Below are 26,489 nucleotides of genomic sequence, written 5' to 3' on the forward strand. Positions count from 1 at the left end.
TAATATCAAAAGACTTGCCCAGGCATTGAAATTATTATTAAAACAGGAAACAACTAGAACAAACTTCCAAAGTTCATTAGATCTACTGAAAATCAGCTCAAAGATATATTTAGAATTGCTTTCTGTATCTTACATACTATGAATTTTGTTGTAAATCAGGATAGCATGCAGTATTAGGTTAATTTTCTGATGCAGCTATATACCTCATGTTTATTCTAATCACTTATTTAGTGTGGGTTTACCTTCTTGTACCTGATTTTCTTTCTCACTTTGTTTTGTACTTAAAAGCTTAGATTTTATATCTATTTGCGCCCTGAAACTGGAATAGTCTGACTGGCTCACTGAACTTCCTTTTTCCTTTCTCAATGCATGGCAGGCAGTGGCAGCTGGTGACTTCAAATTAAAGGGAGGCTGCAGGACACAGCTGAATGGGTGGGACCAACGGGAAGGGGCGGGGCCAACTAAAAAGGGTGGGGCTATGCTCAAAACCACAACAACTGGAATTTTAATTAAATGCGCTGCCCTGGGTGCCAAACCATCATTACAAAAGTCCAATCAAGACAAAATGAAGTGTAGAAGAAAAAATATTTCAATGCATTAGCTACATGACAACTTACTTAATATCTAGATGGAAACACAAAGGTTGTGATGCATGAAAAAATAAATTACTTTTTAAATACATTACTGGAATGCCAGTCAAAATCAAGTATAAAATAAAAAACAAGCAGCACTTAACTCAAACCACTTCTCCTTGCACTGCAGTTCTAATTATAATTTATATTCAGCTTTATAAAATTACCAAGTACCATGCTGAAAGTAACAATCTCTGTTTGATACCCCCACTTGTAAAAATGTTTCTTATCCAAAAAGGACCTGCTTGCTGCCTGACAACAACTATCTACTTGTTTCATGGGGAAGACATAATCAATGTAAAAAATGAACAGCAAACAAGAAACAAGCTCAAGATAAACTGCTTAAAGAATTACTGCGCAAGTTATGGACCACACATGATAGATTAGCATTCTGTTTAGTTTACGGGTAAAGCCTGCAAAGATGACTGCAAGTCTCTAACAAATGTAATGAGCTTCTGAAAATACATATGCATTTCAATACCTAAGGCTTATACGTTATCTAGTTATGTAAATATTCTCTGCATGGCAACAACTTAAAGGCTTTCATTGTTGGTAATTCTTTAACAGTATGCTTATTTAAGCTTACTTGCATCTTAAAGCTTACCTGATGGTCATTAAAGCATTGCTACTTAAACACAGAACAACAGGGCACTGCGACAGCATGCATTTTCTGAATAATAGGACAGAAAACCATAACATTCTGCAAAATCAAGGACAGGTGAAAAGCCACATTCGTACTTGTGGTCTACCTTGGATGGGGGAATACTTTGCACACTTACACTGCATAACTGCTCCTTGCCTTGCTTGGACACATCCAGAGCCACTACAATGGGGAGTGGGGTGTAACAAGTATGTCACAATTTGAAATGTCTCTGGCTCTGACACTCATACCTCACAACCTCAAAGCAAGAAATCTGGACATAGCAATACATAGAAGTGAGAGACAGGCCCAAAAATAAGGACAATTTTTAAATACTGCTCTTATAAACTTAGAAAGTAGTAGGTCTTGCATTAGTATGAATTTTCCGAAGAGTATGAAATCTGAAACTCAAATGTCTGCCATTATTTTCTAACTTCAATCTTTAATGATTTGCCACTAATTTGCCAGAAAATCACAATGTTATAAAAACAGACCAGAAATGTGACGCAAAAATATAAAATTGTCACACAATATAGCTGGGAACCTGTCAAAGAAGTTTAATATTAGTACTGTTAACTTGAGCAGCTGACAAAATAAGAGCATCTACATGCATTTCTGAAATAAAAGTAATCTATAACGCTGATCATTACAGCTATTTATAATTGTAAACCCTCCACATTTTCTTCCAAAATTGCCATTTTGCAGAGGGATTATTAGGAGGAGAGCAACATTTTGAGCCAAAATTGGGGACAGTTGAGAGGTTTGGATATTCCTAATTCTATAAAGCGATTATCTGCACATACCTCTCAACCTCTTAATGCAGGAAATCTGGACAAGGCCAAATATATTGGGTGAACATACACACAGTACTAAAAATTGCTCTTGTATAAACTTAAGACTGTTAATAGAATAACAGGTCTTGCTTTAGCATGCATTTTTCTGAAGGTTATAATGTCTGAAACTCAATATCTGTCATTATTTAGTGACTTCATTTCTAAATGATTTGCCAGAAAACCACAAATTTTATGAGGAACAAACCAAAAATAAGAAACAAAAATCTACTCATTCTGCAAAAATCTGGACAGTTGAGAGATATAGTTCAGCTGGGGCAGTCTTTGAGTTTGCTGCCCTTCCCCTCTCACAAAATCATGGTCAAATGGAGACTCCCCCCTGCAGCCATTCCAATGTCCCATTCCTTGGTTATTTTGCCACATTTACCATAAACGCTGTAATGTGCATACTGCTTTACCTCTGTGATGATTTGGATTTCATTTGAAAGTTTTATTTTGCATTTTACAGCACAAACTAATAAATAGCTGCTAAACAAAGCAATGCAGTCTCACAATGAAAATAGACTTAGCATTGAAACTTCTCTGCCCTTGAAACTCACATTCATTGAAACAGCATTGAAACCCACATTCAAAGAAAATACATTTTGCCAGTGGCAGATAAAGATTAACTTTGGGTTGTTTTCAAATCAAAGGCCCCTTGAACACGAAACATACACATGTTTTTTGATACACCTTGCTGATTTTATTAAATTATATTCCTTGTACAATACAGTACAGTTGTTAGAGGGCATTTTAAATTTATTGTTTTGAACATTTTTCCAGTAAACAATGAAACAAAATGCATGCACCATTAATGACAAAACTGCCCAATTCAGAACATTTCCATCATAAAAAAGTCTACTCAAACTTCTACAGTCCACCAGCATCAGTAAATATGCACAATCTCTGAAGAAGTAAAAGTCATCTAAATAATTCCACATTAAAGAAATCTGTAACTAATGAAGAGGTTGCTGCTAGCAAACAACTTTATATGTCATTGTTTCATCTACAAATAAAGTGCCTATTGCCCTTGAGGAATAAATTGCCTATGTTGCATTAAAAAAATGATAAGCTAGTAATATTGCAATAGGGAATGGATGACAAACTGATAACAGGTTCATAGTTACTAGGTATCTTCACCAAAAAGGACTGCAGCATCCACCCCCTTTGCAACTCAGTACAGTATCAGCAATGTATCTACCTACTGTGGGAGTAGAATCCACAGCCTTCTGCATCAAAAGCAAGTACACTACCTGTTTTGCTATTAACAATGCAAGGCAGCTCAGTATAAGCAGCACTAAACTTTTGTTGCCCTGCAGCTCTCAGCTCCTTGTAAAATCCATTCGACACTCAGCTGTATCTCTGAACCTTACAGCACAAGAAATCTGGAAAAAGCCAACATTTATGGGGAGGGGGGGGACAAAAGCCCAAAAAACAGGGACACATTTTAAACATTGCTTGTATAATGTCAGAAGGTTGCTAAAATAAAATGCTGTGTTACCACCATACATTTCACTGCCATGTCTTGAACACAGGGGACCCTGTGCAAAACAGTCAGAGCAACATACCATTATGCCAAATCCTCTGTTTTGTGAAAGAGAGGAAGACGGAAACTTAAATGGCTACCATTTAGCAAATTCAGTTCTCACCATAGCTGTCAACCTCTTAGCACAAAACACCTGAACAAAGCTAATAATGGGGTAATACAGTCCCAAAAACATGAACTAATTTCAAATATCCATCTTATAAATTTAGAAAATTGCTAGAATAAAAGGTTTTGTGTTACCATGTACTTTCTGAAGAATATGACGTCTGAAATTCAAATGCCTGTTATTTTTATTTAACATTTGTTAACCAGGAAAGTCTGACTTGGAACAAAAGCCAATTTTCAGCAGAGTGAAACACTCAACACAGATGTTCTTTATAAGATGGGAGGACATGCAGACTCCACACCAAAGGCACCCAAGCCAAGAATCAAGCCAGAGAACCTGTAGCTGTCAGGCAACAATGCTACCAATGCACCACAGCACTACTGACTTTGCAAGGAAAAACAAACACACAGAAACCACAGATTTTATGAGGAACAGAACAAATATGAGGTAAACATCTGCAAATTGTCTTTTACAAATGGTGGTGGGTAGGGATTTCAGGCCCTTGCCACCTGCACCCAAGGTACAGGGTTCAAGCCTGAGTATTCTCTACCTATCACCATATAGCAACTGGGGCATCAAACATACACACACACACACACACACACACACACACACACACACACACACACACACACACCTCCCCAGTAGGTAATCCAGTCGTTCCCCCTGAAAGCAGTCTTCCTCGGTTCCACACTAATAATCCAGTCCCCATAAAAGCAAACTCCTTGTCTCAGCCCACACAAGCTAATGGCTGATTTCTGGCCTACGGATGATGCAGTCCAGTTTCCTTCTCTTCTGTGTGGACGTCACTGCACAGACTTCTGGGACTGCAGGGCAGCAATGCCTTTCTCCTGTATCCGGACTGCCTAACACATCAGTCTGGAGTTTTGTGAGTACCAGGAACTCCACGCACGCATGCGTGGAGTTCCGGTACTTGTGATTTTGTTTTTTAAATTTTTGTCTTTCATTTTTACAGGTGGGGGGATTTTCTTCTTTCTTTTCTACAGGTGGGGGGGACTGTGGTTCTGAAGTCCTACAACACGAGCCGCCATGTTTGTCTCATCATATGTCACATGAGGGCTAGGAAGGGCAAAATAATTAGATTAGGTCACTAATTCAAACAATAGAGCCATTAAAACAATGGCTCTTAAACATGGCTATTTAATTGTCTCTTATCTGCCACAAATTACCAAAATCACACCATATATCAGTAGTATAGCCTGGAGCTACAGTTCTTGAGTTTGAACAAAAGCAAGGATTTAAAGTGTAGTTTTCAGATGTAAATGAAAAAAAAAAACTCACACATTAGTTTGTGTTTTTCTTATCACAAATTAATGGCCTTTCATTTAGCCATACTCTCTCTAAGACTGATACAAAAAAGGAAAATATTTTCATCTTACTCTCTTGACTGTCAGTCAGTAAGTTATTTGCATTTTTTTCTAATCTGCATTTTCTGTAAAAGTACATTATCTTCTTGTGCTGTATGTTATAGCAGTTTTATATAATATACAGTGTTTGATTGAGGCAAGTCAGTGAGTTGGGGGAGTGATGATTAACACAGGGAACATTAATTCTTACTACATTATTAAAATACAAGTACAACGTAAGCCTTCTCAGTCTAAGTTGCTAATCATGGGGTCAGATTTCTCACACTTAGACACTGAACTACAGTCACGGTTTAAAAAGAAAAACTAACTCAGCTACTTTTTCAAAGCTGACAATTAAGTGCTCTTTACTATGTTGTATCAGAAAAGGCAACTAAAAGGTAACAAAATAATAAAAAAGACAGACTGATGCTGCCAGTCAAAATTACACAATCATAGTACTGATGTTAACTGGGGGAGATAGATGGAAACACAGCAAATAATCATCTCATCACAGCAGTATTTCTCTGTCCCTATAAAATGACATTAGGAAGGTGAATGCCTTAACTACATAAAAAGTCATACAGTATGAAAACCACCCTTCCATTTAGGATATAACAAATTAGAAAATCGTAATAACCACTTATGTTGACACAGAACCATTAGTAACACTGGACAGTTCAAGATATGCTATTTTTTTCAGTTTACCGGTGCAATTCTCCTTTAAGGAATAGAATACACAGTTTTATTAGGAAGTTTGACTTTATTGCTATTATTAAATCTAGACTAGTTTCTTGAGTCACTTGCCATCAGCGGATGTAGAATATATCAAATTCCTTATCCCTTCCTGAAAAAAAATGAAATCTCAATATGATCATACACAGTGCTTTGTGTAAAACATTTTCTGGTGAAGCAGATTATAAAGTCTCACTTCAGTTTTCATTGATTGGTTGTAATATCTGAATTTTACACACCCTGTCTTCACTAACTTCACTGATAAATAGTTTCCTGAAAATGTACATTCATAGACTCATTGCAATTTGTCAAAGGAAAAAATATACTTTAAAAATGATCAATACACGGTAGGTTCAGGTTAAGACACTTTAATCTTGCAGCAAGGAGACAAAAACGTGCTAATACAGAGTTTGTCTAACTAGAATCAGGAAATGCAAGCATTTTTATACATTTTCTAAAAAGACATTGCCTACCAAGCTGACGTAGTAAATCACAAGTTTTAACATCATCATTTCGTAGTGGTTGTTTTCATGAATTTCTGCTTGTACTATCAATTTTTGTGAGAAACATCCGAAGAAAAACAACGTGGCCTTGGCTACCACTGGTTAGATATATGCAATGTTACCATTCAAGGTACTATGGCTAATTTCAGCACAAAGCAAGTATAGATTGCAGTTCATTTCTCCAACAGTTCTTTGTTTTTATCTCTTCCTTCTGCAGCTGTGCAAGTTCTCATACCATGAACAGAGCTAATTGTTCAAAAATCATTACACTATAGAATATGGCATTGTTCATTCTTTGCTTCCTGACCCAGCAGATAATCACCTGTTTCTCAAGTACATTTCCAAAAGGCATAAACATGAATTTTGCTGTGCTAGCAGTTACTAGGTCAGGGGGCATCTTGCAAGTTTCAGAAAGCACACTGCAGTTTCAAAAGCATCTTTTAGTCTCATTTAAAACTAAGCTGTATATAAAATAGTGTATATAAAATAGAATGAAAAACGTGTTAACTCATTTAGTTTCTAATTAGCATTAAGCACACACATTAATACATATTTTTCTAACACAATTCCAAGGTTACTGAGTCTTGTAACCATACTCACTGTGCCAATACCCTCGTTCATGCTGAAACTCATTTCTGCAACAGAGCCATGCCAGTCAAACCCAATGCAAATTTGTGGAGATCCATCTAGTTATCAATGTTTTGTTTAAAGACAGATAGTGAGTCAACTGGTTAGCAAGCAGGGGAAGTTTATTCCAGAGATTTGAGAGGTACTAGTTTTAAACATGTACCTCCACCATGTTTTATTTATTAGTTGTTGAAGATTTAAATAACTGGTTAAACTATTGTTGGAGTTTATTGACCTGCTGTACAACTGAAGGTCCAGGATAATTCAATATGTTATGGTACAAGAGCTGGATCATAGTAATGGGACATTAGAAATGCTGCACGAGGGTCCTGGTCAATTCCCCAGCCCAGAACCCCCCCCCCTGCAGCATTTCTGATGTCCCATTAGTTGTCTGTCTCCCCCAACTCCCATAATTACTACATAAAGAAATAAAGTTTCCAACCTCTCTTGGTAGCTCAAAGACATAACTTATTTATACGCTAAAAAACAAGTATTTTTATTTATTTCTTTTACATTTGTTTACTGGGGATGTCCAACTGAGCCAGTGGCCCTTTTTCAGTGGAGGCCTGAGGAGAAAAGCTCTATTACAAAAACACATTACAAACAATAGAAGAAACTGATAACAATCAATAATATATACCTTATAAATATAGATAGTAAATAGTTTATACATAAACAATAAACACTGAGAGAGTAATATAAAGTGAAAAAAAGAAAGGTAACAAATAAATTAGCATGAAATAGTTTGTGCCATCATAGAGAAATGACTGATCAGTAGATCAATATCATGGTTTTGGTGGCAAATACTTATGAGATACATGTATGGTATATGAACAAGACTATGGCAGATTGTTGCTATGCCAGAGTTACTTGTTCAAAACAGTGATAGCTAAGGCAATATCGAGGTGAAGTACAAGAAGGAGGGAATATGATGAAACTGTAGGAAGCTTGAGATAGGTCAATAAAGTTAGGAGCAGTACTGAGCTTGAGATAGGTAGAGAGAAACTGGAATTCCAAGTGAGAAGGGAATGGGATAGTTTGGATGTTAGAATTTAGTAACGGAAAATATATTTTGGTTGTAAAAACAAGAAAGCACAGAATGATCAGCCTGGATTAGTGCAGGAGGCAAGCCAGGTTTTGGTTAGGTGTTCCTTAAGCTGTAGTTTAAATTTGGATGTGATTCTAGAATTTAGTATTGCATAAGGCATGGAATTCCAGGACTTAGATATCTGGTGGGAGAATAGAGTTATCTTAACAATTATTAGGTAAAAAAAGCAAGACACACCACCACGGCACACTGTTCTTAATTAAACACTTGTAGTAGCTGAAAAATGCTTTAATAAAAAACTGGTAAGTGCTTTCACGATACAAGGTCGCTTCTTCAGACCATATAAGCTGACAATAAAATACATATACATTTAAAAAGCCATTAATTAAACAGCATCCAATCAAAAACCACATTGGATACATTAGAAACAAAGAATTAAGGGCACAATGCATATATATAAGAACTATCTAGCAAGCTTTCTAGCCTTTAAAACCGGCTTTAAAGGGACTGTCTCATTTAGACCAGCCCCTTTATGTACAGCTAAATGCAAAATCCACCTAAGTTCTTTACCTTCAGTTTTGTTTGTCAAATCACCTATTCTTGGACTTTCAATAATAGTTTGAATGACCATAAATTTAAACCAATGATTTTCTCCTTCTACCAAAATGTGCTTTGCCAAAGCACTATCTATGGCCCTTGCAGGCACAATAATAATGATCTTTTATCCGTTCTCTAAACGTTCAGTTAGTTTTTCCTACACAGAGTTTTAAACATACAACACACTGTGCCAGATAGACTAAGTTTTTAGTGTTACAGTTGGCTTTAACATTAAACCTAAATTCCTTAGTATTATCAAGATCCACAAACTTATTAGAACTGTCAATATATTTACAATATGAGCATGCTGCACAAATAGAAGTGCCATTAACATTGTCATCATTATTATAAGAAGAGACTCTGTTATGCAAATAACGCAATTGTCTTTTCAATTAATTTTTATTTGTATATATAAAACTAGGCATGGGTCCTACAATGTCTCTAAGAGATGGGTTAGAGGTAAGAATACTCCAATTATTTTTTATGATGTCCTTAATATTACCACTATCCACAGTATAGGACAAGCAGTATGAAACATTACTTTGGCATCTATTTGGTGTACCTTTAAAGTTCATATCTCAAAATCTATCAGAAAAGAAAGGCTGACCTTTATCTTTTCTGTCCATTCTAGTCATAGTACTCAACTTATTAATATCGTCTTGTTTATATCCACGTTGTATAAACTCTTGACTAGTAGACTCAAGTGATGCTTCAAAGTCATTATCAAGATCATGTAGTCTTGACACCATTAAAAATTGTCCCCTTACAACATTTCTAAAAACATGTTGTGGATGCATGCTACTCCACTCAAGAAAACTATTAGTGTAACAAGGTTTCCTATATCTTTTGCTATGCAACCTACCATCATTATCTCTAAAGAAAGTGACATCAAGAAAGTTAATTTGAGTACTAGACAAACTCATTGTGAATTTAAGGAAATTACTACTCTCATTTATGAAATTTAAAAATTCAAAAACACTATCTTGGCTACCCTTCCAAAGAATAAAGAGATCATCGACAAAACATCGATAGAAACATAAATATGGCTCAAACTTATTTGCCTTTAAGATATATTCACTTTCCCAGTACGCCATGACCATATTTGCATAGCTGTTCATGCAGGATGTGCCCATAACTACACCTGAGGTCTGTAAATAGTACTGTTCATCAAAAATAAAAAGATTAGATTCAAGAACCAATTCTATTAAATAGCAGATGAAATCTATTTTATCACTGGATAGGGTGTCTTCATTAACTAAAAACTTTTTCACATAAGTAATGCCTATGTCATTCGGTATGACTGTAGGCAAAGATGTAACATCTAAGGTTACCAAAATCTCAGTACCCTCAGACCCATGTTCCATCAAATAGGCATGAAAACCATTTAAAAATGTTCGGTGTCCCTTAAAACGTATTCATATTTATCCAAAATAGGCCTCAGCTGTTTCTCTATATAAAGGGAGGCCAGCTCTGTCAGCCACCCCCCCCCCCCCGCCACAACTGGTCTAAACTTAGGTGCATATACATTTTTATGTATTTTAGGCAGGCCATGTAAAATGAGTACTAAGGGATACTCAACAATATGGTACCGGGATAGATCTTTAGAAATAACATGTTCATCAAAACAATTTACAATCGATTTAAAATATTGTTCAATTAACAATTGCACATATTCATAATTAAGGTTCCTATAAGTATAAACATCACTCAGCATATCTAACATAGTGGCCTTATAATAACATCTATCTAAAACTAGAAATGAATTGCTTTTGTCAGCTGGGTGGATGACAATGTCATTATAAGTTGGGTAGTAGTAGTTTATTGGAGGATCTAAGTGGCCTGCCATTTGCGTAGGGCTGCACTAAGCTCTTGAGTGCTGGACAGTTGTCTGGATGGTGGAAGATGGAATGAATGAAAATTGGTTGGGTGAGGTATAGGAGATTGGGTAGTTCAATCCAATTTAGTTTATGAAGTGCTGTGCAATTATGTGATCTGTAAGGGAAGTTAGTATTGAATCTTGAGATTTTGTTATCGCCGGACTCCAGTTTGTATAAATCTGATTTTCTGAGATTAGCGAATACTGGTGAGGCATAAAGAAGGGTTGAGAGTATATTACTCCTAGCTATGGAATGTCTATTTGTCTTGGTTAGATATGGTTTGACTCTATATAGTGAGCCTAGCTTAATGTGGACCTATTTGATAGTTGGAACGAGGTGTTCATTAAATTTTAGGTTGTTGTCAATTGTGATTCCAAGGAGTTTGGTGTGATGCACAGGTTCTATTTTGGTTTTACTGGATGAGTTGATGGTGAAGGGAAGGAGAGTTATCAGAAACTTTGCTATTAGTAAAGAACATAAGCTTTATTTTATTTGGATTGAGTATGGGTTGAGAATCTGAGAGGTATTTTTCAATGTCTTGGGAAAGATTTATCGGTTGTTTGAAGGAGTTCTGGTAGGGAGGAAGCTGAACATATGAAAGAGGAGTTGTCTGCATATTGAACAATGTTTGCATGCTGGGAGGGCTGTGTTGAGCCTGTTGGTGAATACGGTGAAGAGCAATGGAACAAGAAATGAGCCTTGGGGTACTGGTACTGAGACCAGCAATACAGAGGAGAGTTCATTTTGCTACTTAACTGTCTGTTGGCAGTCAGTTAATTAGCTGAGAAACCAGAAGAGGGCTGGCTGGGTTAGGCTTAAGGAAGCTCATTTAGTAGCTTTTGGTGGGATACTGTATAAAAGGCCTTAGACATATCAAGAAAGATAGATGAGACAAGCTGGTTGACTGAGTTTGTAAAACTAGCAAGGGCAGTGGTTGTACTGTGTTTAGATCTAAAGCCATGATGAGATGCAGATAGGAGATTATTGCTTAGTAGATAGTAGAGGAGTTGTCTGTGTATACATTTTGCAAGAATCTTGGCTATGGAGGGAAGAGGGCAATTGGCCTGTAGTTTGAAAACTCAGTATAGGAGCCACCTTTGTGAAAAGGGATGATATAAGAGACTTTCCAGAGTTTGAGGATGTACTGTTCAGCGATAAAGTGTCAATTAAATTGTAAGGCAATGCTATATGTGTAATTTGTTGTGGTTGGATCTGGGGTTGTGATCTGTCCAGGCTTAGTAGTTGTTTGATGGTTCCCCAAAATTTCTGGGGATTGTTTTGGTGTTTTTGTTGCATTGTTGTATAGTATAGCTTTGTGTCATGCCTGATTTGTCTTTTGGCAAGATTGCATAATTGATGGTAGGTAAGAAAGGAGTCTTGATTTTTGGTCTTGTAGTATAGGGACCAGGCTCTTTCTCTCTGCTGGAGGAGCTGCTTGGTGTCATTGGTAAGCCACGGTATGTGCTTGGAGTTAGAATGGGTCTTTCTAAGGGGAAGCAAGATTTCACCAACCGATGTGTTAAGCTATAACTTCATTCAGTTTGAAGGGTACTACTTCCAGCAGAACCAGAGAGTGGCCATGGTCTCTGCCTGTGGTCCACTGTATGCCAATATCATTATGGCCTGGTGGGAAAGATGTTTTCTTTTTATTAGCAGATTTCATACCTATATCTCTATGTATGCCCGATTTTTGAACGATTTGTTTATCTGCTGGAAGGGACCCCAGAGGAAATAAGTTCATTTGCAGAATATATCAGTCAGACAACTGACTTTTTGAAATTCACTCACACAGTGGGTACAGATTGTATAGTGCATTTGGATGTTGAATTATCCAAGACAGAAGGTGGGGGATTACTTCTAAAATATATAGAAAGCCCACATTTTCTAACTGTTATTTACACTACACTAGTAGTCATTCACCACGTGTTAAATGTGGAATCATTAAGGTGTAACTTGTAAGAGCAGCCCAAATGGTTTCTGAATGTAGTGATTTTTTTGAGTGAATGTGATATAATGGGGCAGATGTTTTTGGATAGGGGGTATCCCATACCTTTGATTCGTAGTATAAGGGATGAAGTTATTAGGAAGCAAAATACTGGATTTTATGTACCTCTAATACAAGGGTCAAGTTCAATATCACCCCCCCCCCATTTACCCTGGTACACAGGTAGAATCATCACATGAGTTTATGACCAGTAGTAGTCTAGCAATATATGAATCTAGTCATGGCAAAGAAAGGAGTTTAACTTTTACTAAAGATACTTCTTTTTGTCCTTTTGTCACTACATTCTGTGAAGACAGTTACATTGTAACTGATATTTTAAACAAAAATTTGAGCATTATAAAAGGGGACTTAGACATGCTGGGCACCTTTAGACCAACCCCTAAGGTGGTATATCGAAGGGGTAGTAATATAAAAAATATTTTGGAAAGGAAAGGCATTGATTCTAGGACACTGATCTGTCAGATGGCACCATGTGCTATGTGCCATCAATGCCAACATATTTTTATTGGATCCAGCATTAAGGTAGTGGACAAGACCATAAAAATAAAGGGAAAATATAGCTGCTATTCTCAGGCAGTGGTTTATAATGCCCTATGCACGCAGTGTAATGGATACTATGTGGGCAAAATGCAATGTTAACTGTCACAAAGAATTTATGAGCATTTTTATGAAATAGCACAACACAAGGAAGCCAATGTCTTATATAGACACTTAAAGCTATTTCCCCAACACACTTTTAAATTTGCGGTATTACGGCAGATAAAAAGTGAAGCTCGTGGGGGACCATGGAAGCTATATTTAGAAGAGAAAGAGGTATATTAGCAGATTTATCTGAGTGCTAGTTGTCCACCAGGATTAAATGACATGGTGTCCATTTCTAGTTTCTTTAAATTAAAAGCCTATAATAGATAGAATGTCATTCTTTATCACTAGAAACATGGTGTAATTTATAAATTCAAATGGTAGATGGATGTAATGCAACATTAATAATGCTGAGAATGTCACTTTAAGGAACATATATTTTTAAACGTGTAGGTTCCTGAATTTTTAAATGAATCATGCAGTGGTGTTTACGTGATGTCATTGGCTGCTGGTAGTTATGACACTGGTATGAATGTTAGGGCATGTTTGTAAAATGGTGTTTGAAGAAGTTTGGTGATTTTAAACCTGACAAAAGCACTTTCCAATAAATGGTATTTTACTGGATTTTTGCACTTGTGGTTCTTATCCTTTGCTGCTAATTTTTTGCTCTTTCTAAGGGGAGCTAGGTTGTTTAGGACACTGAGGAATTTGTCATTAAAATATTAAACATCTGAGTCAAGGTGCAGATAGTTTAAAGGGGACCAGTCACATTGTTGCAAGAGTGATTTGAAGACTTGAGGGGAGAAATGTCTTTTGTTGTGGACACGTCTGTAAATAATATTTTTAGTAGGGCAAATGTGATGCCTAAGAAGGTAAGTGGGTAGGTGATCACTTAGACTGTCAGGGAGACAGCCATATATGTGACAGAGAAAGAGGGTTTGTTTGTAAGTGTCCAGTCTAGGACTGATTTTTTTTTCTATGTTTGTCAAATCTGGTATGGGATTGTATAATTTGACAGAAACTGTGGAGGTTAATAAATTAACAGTGATTTTCCAAGGAGCAGGTGTATCAGTCTATGTTGAAATCCCCCATTATTATTGTTTCTTGACTAAAAGGTGAGGCACACCAACAAAGAAGGTCTTCAAGAATGTTTGACTTGTTACTTGGGGGTATATGCATATCTATTATAATGATGTGTTTGTTGGAGTTTAGTTGAAGGCAGGTGATTAGAATTTCAGAATTCAGGAGGTCTGGGGGTTGATTTGAAGTCTTTCTAGTTTGATAGTAATTTATATATTACAGCTATGTCGCTTCCTCATTTATGAGTCCTGTCATGTCTATGGATGTCATAACCAAGGGTTAAAATTTCACTATCCGGTTTGTGGGGTTTTAGCCACATCTATGTTAGGACTGCTAATTCAGGAGAGTATTGGGTGATAGCTGCAAGAAATTCAAGAGTTTTATTTAGGATGCTTCTTAGGTTTGTGTTTAATATTAAGAGATCAGACTTACTAAGTAGGAGATTAGTGATGTTTGAGGGGTAAGGGTTGTTTGGAGTGAGAGGGGTGAGGGGTTTAATTATGGGGTTGAGGTCCTGGATTAGGATGTATGTCACCACTTAGTTTGATCAGGGTAGAATTCAATAGAAATAGGTGTGTGAGTTTGGTAACTAGTTTAACATATCTGCGCAGTAAATGTGGGGTTAACTGTGAGTGTGTATATGTAAATGTGAAAAGTTCTATAGTGGAGCTGTTGTAAAGTTATGGAGATATGATTATGTTGTTTAAAGAAGTATCAGGTGTGGTGTTGAGTGGGTTAGTGGGGGAGTAGATAGTTATGACCTGTTGTGTTTGATAACAAGTAGAAAGGTAAGAGGTAATTTGCAGAACAAATAGCATGACGTGTTGGAGCACCATTGTGTTAGTATTTAATTTGGAGTCGAGAGTTGTGTTGGTGAATAGTGTAGGGAGTAGCTAATGAGGGTATGGCTGATATAAGGATGGGTTGTACTGAGGTTAATAAAAGCAATTTGTGTTATGGTATATGGCCAATTGGCAGTTATGTGATTGGATGTGCAATTAAGGGGGCGTGTTTTGTGGATAAGTTTAAAATTAGGGATAGTGGGGGTGCATGGGATTTGGGGGTTGGATAGGGGAGTGGAATGAGCACCAGTGGAGTGAGGGAAAACAGAGCAGGTAGAGCCAGTATGAAGACGTATAAGTTTATAAAAGAAGAGTGGTATGTTGTCCAAGTATATTCACTGGAATATAGGAATAGAGAGGCATCAAAGGCTAGAGTACAGTGATGTAGCAAGACAAATGAGGGGTTACTTGGGGAAAGAAAAGGATACAATGTGGAATAGATAGCTACTGTTAGGGAGGGTGAGATTATAAATGGGTTTAGTGCAAAGAAGTATGGGAGGGGAAAAATAGTTCGTATGGGACTAGAAATTAAAAAGAGATAAGGAAGTGGAAAACAAGAAACAGAAGTGTGTGTACAGAAGTAGAATGGCAATTTGTAGAGGGCTTTGAAAACAGAGTCACAAGTGAAATGTGTATGTAGGAAGTATAATATTAGAATAAGATGAGGTGCTAATAACTTTGGAAATAACATGGAAAACCTCCTTCAAATGTGCATGTATTGTCAGAATAGCTTGCAGACTCACTAGAAGTCAGCAAATATGTATCTTCTGAAAATAATCTCAAACTGAGACCATGAATAGTATTAAAACTGAAAACCTTATCAAAAAGCAATTCATTTTCTTAAATATTTCTGGTGTCTGTTATATGCATCCTAGGATTTCATTGTTCTTCATAATTGTATGAAAGCTGCTCTTAACATCCACAACTCTTGTTTTGAAAGAATACTTCATTGGATCTCACACAAGTATCCACCATATAGCTTTGAAATGTTGAAAATGTGTTCCCTTCTTCTTACGCATATCTTTTATGAATAAAGATAACCACTTTTAGTTTGTTGAGTCATCTGAGATACATTTGTGTTTCTTTTATATTCCATTCTGCTAGCATTCTCAACAACATAAAACTGTCTTTTACTCTCTTTATATGATTTCTGCTGAAGACAGTGCACAGAGAATTTTCTGTCAACAGCCCCTCAGCTAAAAGATTTTTAAATAAAATACAATTTAATCTTAAATATTCTGGTATGTGATTCCATATAGAAGGAATCAGATGGTTGCTCTCTTCCATGTGCTGTAAGTATGCTATTACGAGAATTACGTGTAATTGCTATTCCCATTAATGTAGAATAAATAGCACCTGCAGAAAACCTTTTAGCCTAAACCCATTTTTCTATAAGAAATCTATTAAGAAATACTGAACAAGCACAACTTTCTTTGTTGCTCAGTACATTAATCACAAGTTAAACATGTTATTCTATTGTGAGTGCAACCTTAAGTTGGATAAGTTCCTGCACTGTTGTATAAACAAAAAATTGAGTTTAAGTATGAGATACATATTAAGGTTTTATAGATAAAAGTTAATCTGTAAATTTCATTGCTAAATTGTTCCTTCAATATAACTTCATACCATGTTTTACACTGTACATATACTTCTTCGACAGTATGATTTCCTGATGCCTTCTTATGTAATTTATGTTTTTATCTGTTTGTGTATTTTATCTGTCTTGTTATATTCTTGGAACTTTTCTCCCTGGGTCTCCGCTGAAAATGGGCTACTGGCCCAGTCGGACGCTACCCGGTAAACAAATGTAAATAAATAATAATCTAAGATAAACTATGTGTCCGCATGTGTCTATCTGTCTGTAAATGGGTGCATGTGTGTTTTGTTTGTACGCATGTGCATGTCTGCATAATGTATATTTCTTTTCAACATTTGCAGACTGTGAACCCCCGCCCCCACACACACATACACACTTTGTGGTCAGGGCTGCTGTCCCCTTTGCCCCACCCTAGCTACACTTCTGCATGCACACAAGCAGACCTTCAGAGGCACAGGTAGACAGATTCACAAACATATACATAAAAACACACAGACACGCATCTGCTCTTGTGCAAGCATACACACACACACACACACACACACACACACACACACACACACACACACACACACACGCACACACACGCACACACACACACACACACACACACACACACACACACACACAGACAAATGTGCATGCACATGCACACACACACACACACACACACACACACACACACACACACACACACACACACACACACACACACACAGAAAAATGTGCCCAGCAATTACAGTTATGTTCTTGGCTGAATGCACATCAGATGTCTCATTGTGATGAACAGATTAACAGCTTTGAGTAACTAAAAGGGTGGTTAAGAAGAAGGGAAGTCTGAAAGGGGAGGTCAAAGTTAGACTCATAGGGGTTGCAGCCAATGGGCATAGAGTCTCAAGGGTTGTTTGTGACAGATGATTGTGAAAAAAGCTGAAAAGTAAAGTATACAAAAAAGTAGTGGGACCAATACTACTGTATGTTATGGAAACCTGGGCAGTGAAGGCAGAGCAGTTGGGGAAGGTAGAAGTGATGAAAATGAAGTGCCTGAGGTGGCTGGTAGGATGCACATTGTGGGACAAATGAAGAAATGAGGACATCAGAGCAGAAGTGCAAGTAACTCCAATTGCAGCGAAGGTCAAACAGAACAAATGACTGTGGTTCAGGCACATGTGCAGGAAAGCAGAAGACAATCTGCTGAAAAAGATTTTGGAGACTCTGAAAGAAGACAAGTAGAAATTAGGGCAATCAGAAAAAGATGGATGGATTGTATGAGAGAAGACCTACAACAGTCAGGAATGACTGTTAAAGAAGCTAGGAGAGTGGTATTTAATTGAGAGAGATGGAAACAGTTGACTCAGCTGCCCAACCCCACGTACAAACTGAAAAACACGGGGTTAATGTTAATGATGTTATTATCTAATGGTGATCAAATGAATGAAGTCATCCCCCACATGCCTCTCACTTGTCCTGAATTTACAGCAACACCCTCATTTTGCCTCATATTTTTGCTCTGTCCATAGAAAATGTTTGACTTTCTGATAACCCACCGAGTATTACAGCCAGTCATTAAGGCTAGTCATTTGAGTTTCATGCTTATGGCTCAGACAATGCTTGTTGATGGAAAGCCTCTTGCTGCAGTTCCTTTTGAAGAGAATTAGGGTTACATTTAAAAATTGGCCAAGCTTAGCTTTTTCTCACCCATTATTGTTGACTTTGTCCACAATTTTTGAGCAAAGAAGTTGAGAGGTATGTGTTCTCTCTGTCTCTCTTACTCTTTCTGTGTCTTCCTCTCTCTCTTTCTCTGTCTCTTGGGATATGGTATACTAAGACAGTAGTAACTACTTATGTGTGAAAAGAACCCATTGTTACAGACAGACAGACACACACACACACACACACACACACACACACACACACACACACACACACACACACACACACACACACACACACACACAACACGCACACACACTCATACACACATTCATGCGTGCACATGCACAGACATACACATACATAAGCATACATACATGCACACACAAAATTGCATTACTATTTTTTTATGTAGCTTCTCAAGTTACATTAAGCAAGGGGAAAATAAAACAGCAAGTCTTTGTAACTGCTGCTGCAGTTAGTTTCACAAGTTGAGATTTTTTAAATTTGATTTTTTTTTTATTTTTATTATACAGTCATTAAACAGCAGATCTGTATTTGGTTAGCATAATAAGCATCCATTTGCTTGTATTTTTCTTTTTTTTAATCTGTGCTTCTCTGCAGTTTAATGCACTGCTGTGAAGTGGAGGCTTTGTATTTTACAGGGTGATATCAGTACATTATTATACCATGACCCCCCATTATTATTCCAAAACGTGCATGCTGATTGGCTAGCGTGCCCGTTGTAAATCGAGTTATACTAATGGAAAAAGGTCCGGTCGCCCAGACTTTTTTCCATTAGTATAACTCGATTTAAACACTGTCTCGCTATGTTAAATGGGTTTAACATAGCGAGACAGCTTTAAAATAAGCAACGGAAATCTCCGTTGCTTATTTTAAAGCTGTCTCGCTATGTTAAACCCATTTAACATAGCGAGACAGTGTTTTAAAAAAAAAGCAATGGAGAAAGCAAGATCTCCGTTGCTTTTTAGTGTTTCGCTATGTTAAATGAGTTTAACATAGCGAGACAGTTTTAAAATAAGCAACGGACATCTCGGTTGCTTATTTTAAAGCTGTCTCGCTATGTTAAACCCATTTAACATAGCGAAACACTAAAAAGCAACGGAGATCTTGCTTTCTCCGTTGCTTTTGCCACAGCTCTGATGTACCGCGCAGGCGCAGTACATCAGAACTGCCGCGATGCCAGACATCTGCGGAAGGGCAGCAAACAGGCATTATACTATGCCATTATTTAAGAAAAGTAATAGTTTATTTTCTTAAATAATGTCATGGTATAATAGCAATAACCCACTTCTGGGTGTGGGTAATGCTGTATTTACCTACGGTTGGCTTTGTTTGGTCCCTCGGGCGAACCACACCAACCGTGGGTAAATCCAGCATTACCCACACCCAGGCGTGGGTTATTGCTATAATAATACCCTGTTGGAGAATGTTTGTTATCCAATAGGGTATCAAAGTTCATTTTGCCCATTATCTAATGCCACTTAAAACATTTAAGAGGACACTTGTCAGAACACTTCATTTAGAGTACAAAACTGATGGTGATTTTTTTTTTCACATTTTTGGGTCACATATAGGAAGACAATCCTAGTTAAGCTTTAATACTTTAGGAACAAAACAAGAGAGGTGATCCAAGAAGGGACACATAAAGTCAGGGGAAAGAAATGGTCCAGTCAGATGACGAAGGCAGGGACAGAGGAAGATAAAGTACTCAAAGTATGTGGCAGGGTTGTCTTTGGAAGACTTGAGGCAATAGAAGGTGTTTGGCCTGCAGAAGAATAGATACACTTGAGAGAATGTTAATGGAGTTAGTAATGGACTATTTATCCAGGTTTAGAGTGGGTTGTTAAGGAAGGAGAGGGTAAGACTTTGGGGGGTGCAATCTACTTAAGTGAAGGAATGGAGGGAAAAGTGATAGAAACAGTGAAGAGACACCAGAGATGAAGATCAGAGAAGGCGGCAGGAAAATTGTCAAGAAGGCAGAGAACAAAGGATTAACTTCTTAGATATAAAGTAGATTGGAGAAAAAAAAGGTTGGTGTGCTGATGCACATCACATGCCACCTAATGCAAATGATGAAAACTATTCAGGGACAGACACCGATATCCACTCTGTATATAATGCATGTGTATATGGTGTTCTGTCAGTCACTCTGTATATAATGTCATGTATCTTATTGTCTTAATACCCTCAAGCCAACTCTGATATTGACTTTGTATATGTCTATATATTGTGTTTAGTCATTCACTTTGTATATAATGTCATGTATTTTCTGTGTTTACCCCCCAAGCTGAGACTGAAATAGGTACAGTGGGATCAATGCTGTACCCCAGCTAACAAATTCAAAATAAAACAAATTAAAATAACTGAGGCAGTAAGGATGGTTAAGATGGGAGACTTTAACCTGCCAGGGATAGATTGGTATATAACTTCATAGATTCATAGATGAGTACTAGGTTAGCTGCCTTTATGCGTTATTTTAAGCCTAGCCAATTTCCTTTTTGTGCTCAGATTAACCTAACCCGTTTGGTTAGAGATTGGTCTTACCCATCCCGTGGGTGATAATTATTTAAAACCCCTAATGAGAATAATTGTGATTGAAACTTAAATAATCTGAAGAGGCCCATGCATGAGATAAAGCATTTAGGAGCTGCCTCTGTCAGTTAGCAATAGAAGGGGCAGTCCTGGGGTACATTTTCTGTTTCCCATCCATAGATCCAAGTTGCACTTGAAAATGGGCAATGATGAACTTAATTTTATGTGGATGGGGAGTCTGTTCCAAAGCAGTGGTATTCTCTGCAAGATACACCTGTCTCTCCAAACTGTTCTGTTGTTGTTGCAGAAGAGGTTTAGATCCTTAGACTGAGTATTTCCAATGCCATTTGACTTGCTGATCTGCAGTAAATCCACCAGTTTTGAATCAGAGGATAACTTGTAAGCCAGACATAGCAGGTCACCTCTTAGCAGTCCGTAGGATACCAAGTATAGTGACAGGGCTTTGAGTAGGTCCATGCAGGACAAGATATTTAGGCTTGGAAATACTTTTCATAAGGTATCTCTGTGGGCATTCCAGTTGCTGCATGTGTCTGGACATATACATGCCAGAGGGGGAATTATATTCAATGACTGGCTTAATGAGGAATGAGTAAAGGGGGACAATGACATCCTAGATCTAGACACAATCCCCTTGTTTATAAGCTGTGCAATATAGAAGGATTGTCTTACAACAAGGGACACACATTGGTCAAACTTTGGTCACTGTCCCTGTAAGTTTCCAAATCCCGAACAACTGGATCAGCTCTTAGTGGTGTATTGTTAGTGTGGTAGGTCCCTCGGGTAGATGACTTCCCAAAGGATGCAATAAGGACTTTTTTGGTATTTAGTTAAAATCCATAATTGTGGCACTAGTTATTTTTGTGGGACAATCCTTCCTGCACGATTGCTAAGTCATATGGGGATTCAATGACTGCTCTTAGCTTGCAATCATCTGCAAACTTTCAACCACAGCCCTTGGAATTGGGTTTTATTTTTATTTTATTTATTTATTTGTCTTTGGTTAACTGGGTTAATTCAACTGAGCCAGTGGCCTGTTTTCAGTGGAGACCTGAGAAGAAAAGCTCCAGACAGTTATTAAAAAGTTATAAAAAAGAAAAACATCTGACAATGAAGTTTTTTGCAAGCATTACAATAATGTGCTTTACATGAGAGCATTAAAAATTAACAAAAGGCCTGAGAATGAAGTTTAAATAAACATTACAATAATGTGCATAACATGCAGTACAAAAGTTATATTTTTTTAATCAACAAAAAGAGAAAGAGATGTAAATTAGATAGGACACTTGCAGTAGGTGAGTGTCAAAAGTGTAAGAGGTAGTAAGGTGGTACGGTTGGATTTAAGTGGGATCATTGCAGTGACAGGTGCTGGCATTTAGGAGAAAAGTTTTAAGTTCAGATTTAAAGAGATTTATGTTAGAAATGATTTGGATGTTAAGGGGGAGTGTATTCCATGCATGGGAAATATTATATTTACCAATGTTTTTGTTTGGTTTATAGGGATCCAGAAGGAGCTGATCAGAGCTGTGGGGGGTTCTGGGAGTGGTATATAGTGATATTATTGAGGATAGAGAAGGACTTGAAAGGAGTTTTAAGAGAGGAGTATGAGTCATTCGCAGCTAGGAGTGAAGCAGGTACTGGGGTAAGTGAAGCCACTGGAGTTGTTTTAGTGCATGGCAGTGATGAGATCTGTAGGGTTGGTTGCTAGAAAATCTTGCAACACTATAGTATGATTGACAGAGTTTAGCCAAAAGGGTAGATTGTAGATGTGAAAAGATGGTGAAGGCATAAAGTAGACACAGAAGGAGGAAGGCCTGAGCTAGTGTCTGCCTAGAGTCAGGAGCTAGGTATTTTTTATGTCTGTAGAGTAGGCCGAGTTTTTGATTGGTCTTTTTGATACAGTGCTGAATATGGGTATCAAATTTTAATAAGTCATCAATAATAACAACAAGAGGTTTAGTTTGTGGGTCAGGTTGTATGATGGTATTGTCGAGAGAAGAAATGGTAAAGGGTGTTTTGAGGTGGTGAAGGTTGTTTTGAGGTTAGAGAGGGTTTTGGAAAAAAAGAGTAGTAGCTTGTTTTTTGGGGATTTAGAATTGGTTGTCAGTTAACCATTTGTCTACAGATAGGAAGCTATGTTGAGTAGTAGAGAGAAGGTTACAGAAACTGTCAGAACAGGTAATAAGGGTAGAGTTGTCCGCATATTGTGTCAGGAAGGATGCCGTACAGGAAGTATTTGGTTGGTTTGTGAAAATATTAAAGAGTAGAGGGCCAAGAATCAAGTCTTGAAGCACCCCAGTTTGGAATGGTAAGTAAGGGGAGCAGGTAGCTTGCCATCTTACTGATTGTTGTCTATTAGTGAGATAGCTAGTGAAGCATTTAATAGTGGAGGGAGATAAGTTGAGTTGTGATAGTTTATCGAGAAGTTTGGAGTGTGATATGGTATTGAATGCTTTAGAAAGGTCAAGAAAGAGGCAAGAAACCAGTATTTTTTTTTCCATAGCTTCAGCAATGATTTGAGTAAAGGACAGTAGGGCAGTAGATGTACTATGAAGGGGAATGAAGCCATGTTGTATAGGGGTTAGGAGATTATTATCTAGAATGTACTTAATAAGCTGTCTGAATGGACTTTTCAAAGAGTTTGGATAGCGTAGAGAGGATAGCAATAGGTCTGTAGTTGGATGGTTCATTGCTGTTGCCTGTCTTGTGTAATGGGGTGATAAAAAATAATTTTACTTCAGAAAAGTAGATGCCAAACAGGAGAGGTCCATTGGTGACTGGTCTCTTTGTGGAGGTAATTTCCCCGATTTTGATTTTTCACATCTTATCTGTGAGCCATTTAGCAATCCACTGGGTGACACAGGGATTTAGTGCCTGTTTATCTAACATTTCTTCTATGCTTGAGTAGGTCATTGTGTCAAAAGCTTTGGCCAAGTTGAGGTATGTGTTACAGTTTTGCCTTAATCAATTGCTTTGGTGACCTTTCCTAAAAAATCCACCAGGTTGAGTAAGCATGACCTGCCCTTGATGAATCTGGACTAAGACAAGTCCAATGTTTTGAAGTTCCCTCTCCCCTTATTTATTAGTTCCATGATGACTCTTTCCATGGCTTTGCATATCAGGCAGGTCAGACTTATGGTCTGTAAATGGCTGGGTCTGTGGAAGGTCCTCTCTTGTGCAGGGGTATGACTGCAACTGTTCTCCATTCACTTGGTACAAAACTTGTTTGGAGGCTGATGTTGAACAGTGTTGTTAGAGGTGTGGCTAAATCATGCTTCATGCCATTTAAGATGCATCCAGTAATATTGTCAGGACCCATCAATGCAGTATTTTTAACTTTTGATAGCACTTTTACACCTGGTCTTGTGTGATATTTGGAGGCAACTCAGTCTCAGGTATATCTTGAGGGACAGACAGAGGGGAAGAAAGGGGTAAAGTTAGAGCTAAATTTATTGACCAGTAAGTTCACTATATCTTCAGCCTCAGTGTAAGTAACATCATTCACAATCAGCTCAGTACATTGTTGTGTTGTGCTTTTGAGATTATGAACATAATTAAAAAATGTCTTGTTATAGTATAGCTCATCATTCACAGTGGGCCAAGAAAGCAGACAGATCAAAGTACTTTAAACTCAAAAGGGTGGAGCAAAAGGCATTAGATGGAGTCAGGGAACAAAGAATCCTGACGCTCATTTTTGTCAGAGGGATGAGGTGAAGGGTTACCAAATCAGAGCTGTACTGCTTAATTGTAATCACCCATATTCACCATGATGAAGGAGACATAGAGGGACACAAAGCCTAAGCTTTGAGTTTTTATGGAAACTGATTGGTTTCCCCACACCTACATGAATATAAACTGAGCAAGTTTTTACTTGTTGTGTCACAATTGAAACAACATGATGAATTTTTCAATAGAAATGTACTGCCTGAGTGTTTTTTTGTTTGTGCAGCAGCAATGATTCAAGCTGATTTTTCATTTTTCATCATGGATGTGTGACTCTAAGCATTATAGCTGGGTCATCCACTGCCTTAGCCTGGTACTATGTATAAGCTTCTCACCTCCTCAGCTCTTTACGTGAAGAGCAAAAAATACACTTCACTGTAGTAAGCTGATCACTACACCATGCCCTGACCAAGCACAAGCTGAAGTCTCCAGCTGCACAACTGTGGTCTGTGAGCAGGTGAGACTCAGACTGCTGTAAGTGAGCTTGTTCAGGTACATTCATTTTATGTTTACTGTGATTTTATTGGAAATGTTCGGAAATGGGTCCATTTTGCTGGTAGTGCCATTTTCCATTTCAATGGTTGTGATTAATTTATTTACTTATTTACTTGTTTATGTCTTTTCTGTTACTTAGAACTTGTTAAAGTTCATTTGTAGGCATTTATTGTATGTAGATATAGCAGTTTTTATGCCACTGAGGTATGTATTTTTTGGATGTGTAGTATGTGAACTTTTTTCGAGTTGAATAAAACTGACTTCAAGTTACTTGTTCTGTTCTTAGAATGGCGAAAGTGTGGAAAAGATGGAGGTTTGCTGAGTGATACTTTGTAGTTTTAGGAAACAAGTGAAAAAGTGCCCTTTTACTTAATATAATCAGCACTGACTGCTGCATCTCTGATCAATGACAAAACCAGATTGCAGCAGCCTTTTCAATGACTATGCAGTTTAATAAGGTACTGTTATTTAAGCATGGGCCATCACACAGCAGTAGAATACTGTGGCCTTTGCATTATTTACTTACAAGTACAAACATTTCAGCTAATACATGCACGTAGAAAGAACATCTGGATATTTTGAAATGCTTATGATGTACAGCGGATGGATAACACAAATTTTAGATGACTGTAGTTTGCTAACAAAATATTCTTTATTTATATTCATGTCTTCTTTAGTTCACTCACCACCAGGAAAACCTGAATTGACAATGTGCAGATCACCAGATAAGGAAACATTTACATGCTGGTGGAAACCAGGTTATGATGGAGGATTTCCTACCTCTTATGCTCTGTACTACACTAAGGAAAGGTAAGAAACTGTGGTTATAACAATTTAAATTGCTGGTATAGTAAGTAATAATAATAATAATAATAAAAATAATAATGATATCATTTGGATAGACTTTTAAGAAGTTCACCAGTCCATTCATAAATAAAGCAGTTTATGTGTGACAAATGCAGAATATTGGGAACTTTGCTGTCCACAATCATTGTAGAGACAGTGTACTTTACAGTATTTATAACACTAAACATTAGACTGCAGTTCAAAACAGAATATATTTATACCAATCCATTTTATAAACAATATGTCAAGTCTTATTTTAGATTTATAAATGACTTGATTTTTCTTTGTGATGGTGGTATAGAAAATGTTCAGAATTTTATATTAGAATTACAAAAAATAGATTTTCTATACAATTTGATAGATTATGTTCTGGGAATAAAATTTCATTTCTTGATATTATACTAGAAGGGATAGCTGGAGAAGGAATAAAGACATGCTTACATAGGAAATTTGGTGTGGTTAAACAGTTTATGATGGGTAATAGTTGTCATCCTAAACATACTTTAGATTCCTTACCATATGGAGAATTCTTAAGAATTTCAAGAATATGTAATAAAAATTATAATTTTGAACAAAAGTTACAGTTT

The 26,489-nt window shown here is 37.2% G+C and overlaps 1 protein-coding gene across 4 annotated transcripts in view; it reads left to right on the forward strand.

Annotated features, from left to right (window-relative positions):
• Positions 1-26,489, forward strand: part of PRLR (prolactin receptor) — a 2,068,968-nt gene that overhangs the window by 1,830,163 nt on the left and 212,316 nt on the right. For all 4 annotated transcript variants that reach the window (XM_044070113.1, XM_044070132.1, XM_044070123.1 and 1 more), the window contains one exon: positions 25,734-25,866. In XM_044070113.1, coding sequence (XP_043926048.1) covers positions 25,734-25,866 — 133 coding nt within the window. The remainder of the gene's footprint in view (positions 1-25,733; positions 25,867-26,489) is intronic.

Source organism: Protopterus annectens, chromosome 1.part0 (genome assembly GCF_019279795.1).
Source record: "Protopterus annectens isolate FY-2018-M chromosome 1.part0, PAN1.0, whole genome shotgun sequence".
Taxonomy (NCBI): Eukaryota; Metazoa; Chordata; order Ceratodontiformes; family Protopteridae; genus Protopterus; species Protopterus annectens.